Source organism: Salmo salar, chromosome 14 (genome assembly GCF_965601325.2).
Source record: "Salmo salar chromosome 14, fSalSal1, whole genome shotgun sequence".
Taxonomy (NCBI): Eukaryota; Metazoa; Chordata; class Actinopteri; order Salmoniformes; family Salmonidae; genus Salmo; species Salmo salar.
The window spans coordinates 101,132,602-101,143,963 of NC_138304.1; the positions used below are offsets into that span (position 1 = coordinate 101,132,602).

The 11,362-nt window shown below is 44.6% G+C and overlaps 1 protein-coding gene across 1 annotated transcript in view; it reads left to right on the forward strand.

The window, feature by feature from the left end:
* The window catches only part of LOC145850463 (gamma-aminobutyric acid type B receptor subunit 1), a 30,650-nt gene extending 26,187 nt beyond the window's left edge, over positions 1–4,463 (forward strand). The window contains exon 6 of the mRNA XM_082961424.1: positions 4,378–4,463. Within this exon, the coding sequence (XP_082817550.1) occupies positions 4,378–4,463 (86 nt within the window). The remainder of the gene's footprint in view (positions 1–4,377) is intronic.
* Positions 4,464–11,362: the final 6,899 nt, after the last annotated feature.

The following is an 11,362-nucleotide window of genomic DNA, read 5'->3' on the forward strand; positions in this document are numbered from 1 at the left end:
TTTCCATGCAATATGTGTTGTTTGGATTAGCTAGCATGCTAACAGTTTTAGTACAGGGACACAGTCTTCGAAATTTGTGTTTGCGTGCGCCATGAAGACAAGATGCACCTGCTAAAATCGGTTTCCTATTGAACATACTTATTTCCGTAAGAAATATTATAGTATCTGAGGAATAAATAGAAACGTATTTTGACTTGTTGAAACAAAGTTTAGGTGTAGATTTTCGGATTCATTTCTCTGCATGTTGAACAAATGGATTACTCAAATCGATGGCACCAACTAAACAGACTTTTGGGGATTTATCTAACAAAATGACACTACATGTTATAGCTGGGACCCTTTGGATGACAAATCAGAGGAAGATTTTCAAAAAGTAAGTGAATATTTAATCACTATTTGTGAATTTATGAAACCTGTGCCGGTGGAAAAATATTTTGATGTGGGGCGCCGTCCTCAAACAATCGCATGGCATGCTTTCGTTGTAATAGCTACTGTAAATCGGACAGTGCAGTTAGATGAACAAGACTTTAAGCTTTCAACCGATATAACATTTACATTTAAGTCATTTAGCAGACGCTCTTATCCAGAGATATAAGACACTTGTATGTACCTAAATGTTAAAATATCCATCATTTTTATGATTATTTATTTGAATAGCTCGTCCTCCAGTTTCCCGCTAGCGGGACGCCTAGCCCTAAGAAGCTCTAGGTAGCTGGGCTCACCTATGTGTGAAGCTATCTACAATAATGATTAACCACAACAGTGGAATTTATGGTTCGGCTTCATAATAAAAATCCCCCATTGAAAGTGATGCAAACAGAGCACAGCCAGCATGTTAATGTCAATAGGAGGCGCGAGGCATACCGGAGCTCAATTTGGTCTCTGCATGCCTCCGGAAGCTCCGCAATTACGTCACACCCTCCATAGGAAGCCTCCGACCACATTTTCGGGGTCTACAGACAATAAGCAAACAGGGCTGATGGAGCGTAGCATGGTGTTGCAATGTCGGGGGGGGTTTTGGTCACAAAAGAAGCGGCTCCTTGTAATACGCTCCGTCATTCAACACAGTTTTTTCCTACCTGGAAATTGAAACCTACCTGTCATCCTTTGTGAATACTGAGGGGCAGTGTTGAAGTTCCACTCCTGTGTCTACATCACGTCTTCTCCGATATCCCTTCTGGTGGCCGTTCTGCTACTTCGCTTGTACTACTTGCAAGCTTCCTTTTTTGTGCTTTTTATTTTGAGATTTGCTAAGAACAATAATGTCTATGTCCAATTTTGGAAGAGCATCTGTGCAAGCTGGTGAGACAATATGAGAACCTTGTATTCAGACAAGCAAGCAAAAGACAACAGCTTGAGCGATATACTGTATCATGAAATTTTAACATCAATACGGATTTCAAAGAAACACGGAGAAAGATTCGGGACCAATATGTTCGCTATCTGAAAAGTGTGAAGGAGACGAAGAGTGGGGCTGCATCTGTTGTGTCCCCCACCGATTGGCAGACAACTGGATTGGCTTGGTGTTCACGTGAAACATGGTCAGGCAGACACCAATAGGCCAGATACGGTATGTACTCGTCACGCAGCAGAGTCCTTTTGTACAGTCAATGTGTGTGTGTTTGTGATCTCATGTTTAACAGACCTAGTTAGAACATGTGAAATCGGCTGTTTTCTGGATGGGAGAAATTGTGAGTGGGAAATATTCAGTGCCTGTGTTGTTATCATAGTGATTAGCAAGGCTAGTTCAAACATCTGAAAACAGACAGTGTGTTGTGTCTTAATTAGACTGAGATGTTTATGAAATCAGTTATTTTGGGTAAATATTTTAACTCAGGAGCCCATGGAGAAGTTTTAAGATTGCTTGCGTTGTATTCTGATTTATTCTGATGTATTCTGATGTATTCTAATGTATTCTGATGTATTCTGATTTATTCTAATGTATTCCGATGTATTCTGATGTACTGTAATGTATTCTGATGTATTCTAATGTATTCTGACATATTCTAATGTATTCCGATGTATTCTAATGTATTCTGATTTATTCTAATGTATTCCGATGTATTCTAATATATTCCGATGGATTCTAATGTATTCTGATGTACTCTAATGTATTCAGATTCATTCTAATGTATTCTGATGAATTCTGATTTATTCGAATGTATTCTGATTTATTCTAATGTATTCTGATGAATTCTGATTTATTCTAATGTATTCTGATTCATTCTAATGTATTCGCCATCTGCCTGTAGGTGTTGGGGGGGAGGGGTGGTGTTTTGGACAGTCCAGAGATGGAGCTGAGCACAGAGGGCCCATCTACAGGTGGTTCATTGCCCCTTGATTCATAATTTTCCGGCCATGTTCATCACCTCTCCGGCCCCTTTCCCCAAATGCCCAGGCCCTTTTCACTAACAGTCAACCCACCGTCAATCAACTTCTACCCCATCTCCCCGACCCAGCTTCAATGGCCGGAAGAGGAAGACAGATGAGGATCCTTTGGACACTGACATTATGCAGAGGTTGGATGACTTTAAGAAATGGCAGCAGGAGTTACAGAAACAGTGGCAGTGTCCAGCAAAACCTGTCTACAGTTTCATGGTAACATGGATGCTGTCTATTCCTGCTGATCGACGTCTCCCGTTTGTCTCGCCCCAAAAACTGTTATCGTGTGCTTTTCTTTTTTCTTACAGGGCATTTGGAAAGTATTCAGACCCCTTTCCTTTTTTCCACATTTTGTTACGTAACAGCCTTATTCTAAAATGGATTAAATAAAAAAACATCCTCATCTATCTACTCACAATACCCCATAATGACAAAGTGAAAATAGGTTTTTAGAAATGTTTTGTGTAACAGTGTAGCTTCCGTCCCTCTTCTCGCCCCTACCTGGGCTCGAACCAGGGACCCTCTGCACACATATCGACAACAGCCACCCTCGAAGCATCGTTACCCATCGCTCCACAAAAGCCGCGGCCCTTGCAGAGCAAAGGGGAACAACTACTTCAGGTCTCAGAGCGAGTGACGTCATCCGATTGAAACGCTATTAGCGCGCACCACCGCTAACTAACTAGCCATTTCACATCGGTTACATTTGCACATTTTTAAAACATAGAAAACAGAAATACCTTCTTTACATAAGTATTCAGACCCTTTGCTATGAGACTCGAAATTGAGCTCAGGTGCATCCTGTTTCCATTGATCATCCTTGAGTTGTTTCTACAACTTGATTGGAGTCCAACTGTGGTAAATTCAATTGATTGGACATGATTTGGAAGGGCACACACCTGTCTATATAAGGTCCCACAGTTGACAGTGCATGTCAGAGCAAAAACCAAGCCATAAGGTCGAAGGAATTGTCCGTAGAGCTCAGAGACAGGATTGTGTCGAGGAACAGATCTGGGGGAGGTTATCAAAAAATTTCTGCAGCATTGACAGTCCCCAAGTGCACAGTGGCCTCCATCATTCTTAAATTGAAGAAGTTTGGAACCTTTCTAGAGCTCGCCGCTCAGGCAAACTTAGCAATCAGGGGAGAAGGGCCTTGGTCAGGGAGGTGACCAAGAACCTGATGGTCACTCTGACAAAGCTCCAGAGTTACTCTGTGGAGATGGGAGAAACTTCCAGAAGGACAACCATCTCTGCAGCACTCCACCAATCAGACCTTTGTATTAGTGTGTCCAGACGAAAGCCACTCCTCAGTAAAAGGCACATGACAGCCCGCTTGGAGTTTGCCAAAATGCACCTAAAGGACTCTCAGACCATGAGAAACAATATTCTCTGGTCTGATGAAACCAAGATTGAACTCTTTGGCCTGAATGCCAAGCGTCACGTCTAGAGGAATCCTGGAACTATCCCTACGGTGAAGCATGGTGGTGGCAGCATCACGCTGTGGGGATGTTTTTCAGCGGCAGTGACTGGGAGACTAGTCAGGATCGAGGGAAAGATGAACGTAACAAAGTACAGAGAGATCCTTGATGAAAACCTGCTCCTGAGCTCTCATGTGCTCAGACTGGGGCTAAGGTTTACCTTTCAACAGGACATCGACACTAAGCACACAGCCAAGACAATGCATGAGTGGCTTTGGGACAAGTCTCTGAATGACCTTGAGTGGTCCAGCCGGAGCCCGGACTTGAACCCAATCGAAACATCACTGGAGAGACCTGAAAAAAGCAGTGCAGCGATTTAACAATTTAATCAATTTTAGAGTAAGGCTTTAACTTAACAAAATGTGGAAAAAGTCAAGAGGTATGAATACTTTTCCAAAGGCACTTTATGTTCCATCTCTGCGGTACAGTTGATAACCATTACTATGAACCCAAGAAGCCAACCTTACTGAAACATATACTTTATCACTCATTGGCCTATTCCTCTGTTCTGGCACAGATCTACTATTATCAGGGATCCTCTCAGAATCCCTCACCCTTGATCCACCCTCTACCTTCTTCACTGCCTCAGTGTACGACATCTAATGCACTACTTTGACACTGGCCACCTCAACCTGCCTCTCCTGCACCGGACACCTCTGATCCCCAGCAACATGGGCACTCCTACAGTTGACACACACAACTGAAACTAAATATTCCTCTGTCCCATGTCCTCCTGCACAATTCACACTCCTTTGGAAATCTCCCTCCTGCACACTGCCGCGACATGCCCGGTAAATGTGACACCTATAACACCTCAATGTATTCGGCACAAAAAAAGCTCTAACAACATAAATATCCTAATATTACTTTGTCAGGTAAAGAGTATGAATTAAAGATCAAAAAGAACAGACTGTGTCACCTCTGTTTCACCACGCTCCCCCCCAGATCTGCGTCGCACCAAACAGCAGGTGTTAAAAACACCAGAAATGTTCTACTTAAATTGTTCCACCTCCATGTTTAACGCTACCCCAGAAATCACCTTTCGTTCAATTACAATTACATGAAGTTGATGCAAAGAGTCAATATTTGCAGTGTAGACCCTTCTTTTTCAAGACCTCTGCAATCCGCCCTGGCATGCTGTCAATTCACTTCTGGGCCACATCCTGACTGATGGCAGCCCATTCTTGCATAATCAATGCATGGAGTTTGTCAGAATTTGTGTGTTTTTGTTTGTCCACCCGCCTCTTGAGGATTGACCACAAGTTCTCAATGGGATTAAGGTCTGGGGAGTTTCCTGGCCATGGACCCAAAATATCAATGTTTTGTTCCCCGAGCCACTTAGTTATCACTTTTGCCTTATGGCAAGGTGCTCCGTCGTGCTGGAAAAGGCATTGTTCGTCACCAAACTGTTCCTGGATGGTTGGGAGAAGTTGCTATCGGAAGATGTGTTGGTACCATTCTTTATTCATGGCTGTGTTCTTAGGCAAAATTGTGAGTGAGCCCACTCCCTTGGCTGAGAAGCAACCCCACACATGAATGGTCTCAGGATGCTTTACTGTTGGCATGACACAGGACTGATGGTAGCGCTCACCTTGTCTTCTCCGGACAAGCTTTTTTCCAGATGCCGCAAACAATCGGAAAGGGGATTCATCAGAGAAAATTACTTTACCCCAGTCCTCAGCAGTCCAATCCCTGTACCTTTTGCAGAATATCAGTCTGTCCCTGATGTTTTTCTTGGAGAAAAGTGGCATCTTTGCTGCCCTTCTTGGCACCAGGCTATCCTCCAAAGGGGGGAAGTACCTGCCTGCTGCCATTCCTCTGATAGCAACAGGTAGCAGCAGGCATTAGAGAGGCCCAGACCCTGGTATGATAGAAGTAGGTAGCAGCAGGCATTAGAGAGGCCCAGACCCTGGTATGATAGAAGTAGGTAGCAGCAGGCATTAGAGAGGCCCAGACCCTGGTCTGATAGCAGCAGGCATTAGAGAGGCCCAGACCCTGGTCTGATAGCAGCAGGTAGCAACAGGCATTACAGAGGCCCAGGCCCTGGTCTGATAGCAGCAGGTAGCAACAGGCATTACAGAGGCCCAGGCCCTGGTCTGATAGCAGCAGGGAGCAGCATGCATTACAGAGGCCCAGGCCCTGGTCTGATAGCAGCTGGCATTAGAAAGGTCCAGACCCTGGTATGATATCAGCAGGCATTAGAGAGGCCCAGACCCTGGTCTGATAGCAGCAGGTAGCAGCAGGCATTAGAGAGGTCCAGACCCTGGTATGATAGAAGTAGGTAGCAACAGGCATTAGAGAGGCTCAGACTCTGGTCTGATAGCAATAGGTAGCAGCAGGCATTACAAAGGCCCAGACCCTGGTCTGATAGCAGCAGGTAGCAGCAGGCATTAGAGAGGCTCAGACTCTGGTCTGATAGCAATAGGTAGCAGCAGGCATTAGAGAGGCCCAGGCCCTGGTCTGGTAGCAGCAGGCATTAGAGAGGTCCAGACCCTGGTATGATAGCAGCAGGCATTAGAGAGGCCCAGGCCCTGGTCTGATAGCAACAGGCATTAGAGAGGTCCAGACCCTGGTATGATATCAGCAGGCATTAGAGAGGCCCAGACCCTGGTCTGATAGGAGAAGGCATTAGAGAGGTCCAGGCCCTGGTATGATAGCAACAGGTAGCAGCAGGCATTAGAGAGGTCCAGACCCTGGTATGATATCAGCAGGCATTAGAGAGGCCCAGATCCTGGTCTGATAGCAACAGGTAGCAGCAGGCATTAGAGAGGTCCAGACCCTGGTATGATATCAGCAGGCATTAGAGAGGTCCAGACCCTGGTCTGATAGCAACAGGCATTAGAGAGGTCCAGACCCTGGTCTGATAGCAACAGGTAGCAGCAGGCATTAGAGAGGTCCAGACCCTGGTCTGATAGAAACAGGCATTAGAGAGGCCCAGACTCTGGCCCAGACTCGTGCTGTCTTCCCTGTGGCTCAGTTGGTAGAGCTTGGTGTGTGCAACATCAGGGTTGTGGGTTTGATTCCCATGGGGGGCCAGTACAAAAAAAACTATAATAATAAAAATTTAAAAAATGCTTGAAATGAAAATGAAATGTATGTATTCACTACTGTAAGTCGCTCTGGATAAGAGTGTCTGCTAAATGACTAAAATGTAAGTGTAAAATGTAATTCCTGAGCAAGCTCTGTACTGATGGTGCCCCGATCCTGGAGCTGAATCAACTTTAGGAGACTGTCCTGGCGCTTGCTGGACTTTCTTGGGTGCCCTGAAGCCTTCTTCACAACAATTGAACCGCTCTCCTTGAAGTTCTTGATGATCCGATAAATGGTTGATTTAGGTGCAGTCTTACTGGCAGCAATATCCTTGCCTGTGAAGCCCTTTTTGTGCAAAGCAATGAAGTCGGCATGTGTTTCCTTGCAGGTAACCATGTTTGACAGAGGAAGAGCAATGATTCCAAGCACCACCCTCCTTTTGAAGTTTCCAGTCTGTTATTCGAACTCAATCAGCATGACAGAGTGATCTCCAGCCTTGTCCTCATCAACACTCACACCTGTGTTAACGAGAGAATCACTGACATGATGTCAGCTGGTCCTTTTGTGGCAGGGCTGAAATGCAGTGGAAATGTTTTTGGGGGATTCAGTTAATTTGCATGGCAAAGGGAGACTGCAATTAATTTCAATTCATCTGATCACTCTTCATAACATTCTGGAGTATATGCAAATTGCCATCATACAAACTGAGGCAGCAGACTTTGTGAAAATTAATATTTGTGTCATTCTCAAAACTTTTCGCCACGACTGTATTTAGGCACTTCTGCAGATCTGTGAAAGAGTGCGATTGACTTAATACTGGTTTCTGATAAATCTAAAATATTGCAGAGTGGTGTAATAGTCTATGGAAGCAGTGATCATTTTATTACATTTCCACAAGGAGGGTTTTTAAAGATATATTCAAGTATCACAAAACGGTTAGAATTAGATGACTCAAAAAATACTTTTTTGAAAATGTTTAGGGAGCAAGTGGGTAAAATGTACAGGTCACCTTTGCTGGATAGTATTCGGGTAGACTGTGTCTGGGAAGCCTTTAAATGTAGATTCCTTGATGTGATGATGGCTCCCATTAGAGGGGTCAGAGTAAAGCAGAGATCTAGCTCTTGGTTTAATCATGAGATTCTAGAATCGATTCAAGCAAGGATTAAGAAATTGAAGAACTCTCAAGAGCAGCCTGATTTTTCTCCTATATAAACATCACAGAAATGAAGCACAGAGCAGGATAAATGAAGCGAAAAATGGGTTACTTTGCTGATGAAAAGAAATGACCCTAAAAAGCTTTAGAAATAATTTAAGGAACTAGGCTGTACCTGGTTTGGGGGCTTATCCAAGCTTCTGAAGGGGAAGCTCCAGATAGCCCAGAATAAGTACTACCAAAACCAAACAGTATTGGACTGAACATCAGGGGTGAGATGGTATATGAAAAAGCAAATCAATTGTATTTTTCTTCTGTTAGCAAGCTGCCCACCAGTTCTAGTTTGTATGGAAACGACCAAGTCAAAAAGTATTATGCAGAGTTAGTGGTTCAGCCAAACTCCTTTTCTTTTGCAAAGGTAGCAACAGCCAAAGGTAGCAACAGCCAAAGGTAGCAACAGCCAAAGTAGAAACTGTCAAAGTAGCCAGTATGCTTGCAGAGCTTAAATGCTCCAAAGCCACATGCCTGGATAATATTACTGGATAGTATTCTTAGAGATTCTGCTGAGCAAATTGTCACTTGTATTACGCATAATCATTCATCTCTCTCTTGAACGAGGCATCTTTACCAGGGACATGAAACAAGCTAAAGTTATACCTCTGTGTAAGAAGGGGATAAAGTCTGACCCTGGGAATTATAGGCCTGTATCTATTCTCAGTTTAACATCAAAGAACCTGGAGAGAGTTGTACATTTAGCAAATGTATGAATATGTCACAAAACAAAGTCCGATGTATGATTTTCAGTTGGGGTTTAGAAAAACATACTCCATTGATTCATGTCTATTTTACTTGACTGACTTCATCAGGAAAGAGATTGATGAGGGAAATCTGTGTGGAATGGTCCTGCTTGACCTACAGAAGGCCTTTGATACAGTTAACCACTGTCTCCTAATCTCCAAACTGGAGGCTCAGGGGTTAATAAGCAGTATCCCTCTAGGCTGGGTAAAGTCCTACTTGTCAGGTAGGGAGCAAGTGGTAGAGGTTAATGGTTCACTGTCTCAGGCAAAACCAATAAATTGTGGCGTTCCGCAGGGGAGAGTGCTTGGACCTCTACTTTTTTTACTTTATATTAATGATATGAAAGATGCTTGTTCTTGCTGTATTTTATGCGGATGACTCTACACTTCGGGTGTCTCATTAAAGTAAAACTATGTTGGAGCGCATACTTAGCACAGAGCTTATTAACATTAACAAATGGCTTGGAGATAATAAGCTATTACTGGACTTAGGTAAAACTGAGTAGGTCCTCTACAATCAGAGTGGAGTTAGGGGGTGAGGTGCTCACTACCCCTGTTAGCTACCTGGGATGCATCCTTGATGGAAGCTTGGGGGGTGTGAGCATGTTCACTAGTGCTAGGGAAGGAATGTAAGGACCAAGTTTTTGGATAGAAAGTCCAAGCTGCTTGATAAGCACTTCATGAGAGTGCTATCCACTGCCCTCATTCAATGCCATTTTGAGTACGCTAGTACTTCCTGGTTTGGGGGCTTATCCAAACTTCTGAAGGGGAAGCTCCAGATAGCCCAGAATAAATTGATCAGGGTAGCATTGAGTCCACATACTCACATAGGCAGGAGCTGCTTTCAGGAACTCAACTGACTGGCTGTTGAGGCTAGGGTGTCCCAGATTAGACAGGGTTTGATTTACAGGAGTATTTATGGTTCTACGCCCAGATATCTAACTGATTTACTTCCCCCATGTTAGGGATGCACACAATCACAGCACCAGATCAGGTGTTGCTGATGTGTGCTTATACATGTTCAGGAGTAATGCTGGGAAAGGTACTTGTATACTGGAGCCTAAAAATTTTGTCCTCTCTGGGCAGCTTTAAAAATGAAGTTAAAAAAACTGTTTGATGACTTCTGTGCCCATTTGAATGTCCCTTTCGATTAGATAGATGTTCTTCTTCTTTGATTTTATGTTTTATTATCTCGCTGTCATCCTGTGTTCAACCTTGTTGGATCTTGCCTAGCCATTTTGTCTCAATGGAAATACGTCCCGGAATTTATTGTGTGTTGTCCTCGATGATGTGCATTTTAAAGTTTGTGTGCTTGTTTTTTTTTTTTTAAATGGTTGAATTAATAAACTAAACATGCAAAGTAATTGCTTTTGATAAAAAAAAGGCTTTATCTGCCTTCCCAACTAATTAGAAACTTCAAACATTTATTTTCATGGAAAAGATGTTTCATGTTTCTGGACGATACACCATGCTGCCTTGTTGACAACATGACCGAGCAGCGCAGATTACTGTTCATTTGAGAAGGGTGCTCCTCCCTCCCCGCTGTTCATTTGAGAAGGGTGCTCCTCCCTCCCCGCTGTTCATTTGAGAAGGGCGCTCCTCCCTCCCCGCTGTTCATTTGAGAAGGGCGCTCCTCCCTCCCCGCTGTTCATTTGAGAAGGGCGCTCCTCCCTCCCCGCTGTTCATTTGAGAAGAGCGCTCCTCCCTCCCCGCTGTTCATTTGAGAAGGGCACTCCTCCCTCCCCGCTGTTCATTTGAGAAGGGCGCTTCTCCCTCCCCGCTGTTCATTTGAGAAGGGCGCTCCTCCCTCCCCGCTGTTCATTTGAGAAGGGCGCTCCTCGCTCCCCGCTGTTCATTTGAGAAGGGCGCTCCTCCCTCCCTACTTTTGCGTAACATAAATCCTCCAATAATTGTGATTGTATTATTGGGAGTCTTTCGCTCCTGCCTGCTGTGAACTGGACTCCTACTTACTAGCTAGGTAGCTAGATAGCTAGTACAGTGTTGCTCTCGCCTGCTGTGAACTGGACTCCTACTTACTAGCTAGGTAGCTAGATAGCTAGCACAGTGTCGCTCTCACCTGCTGTCTATTTATTTTTTATTTTTTGTATTTTCACCCCCTTTTTCTCCCCAATTTCGTGGTATCCAATTGGTGGTAAAGTCTTGTCTCGTCGCTGAAACTCCCGTACGGACTCGGGAGAGGCAAAGGTCGAGAGCCATGCGTGCTCCAAAACACAACCCAACCAAGCCTTGCTTCTTGACACAATGCCCATCCAACCCGGAAGCCAGCCGCATCAATGTGTCGGAGGAAACACCGTACACCTGGCGACTGTGTCAGCGTGCACTGCGCCCGGCCCGCCACAGGAGTCACTAGTGCGCGATGAGACATGGATATCCCTGCCGGCCAAACCCTCCCCTAACCCGGATGACACTGTTGTGCGCCGCCCCATGGGCCTCCCGGTCGTGGCCGGCTGCGATAGAGCCTGGACTCGAACCCAGAATCTCTAGCGATGCAGTGCCTTAGA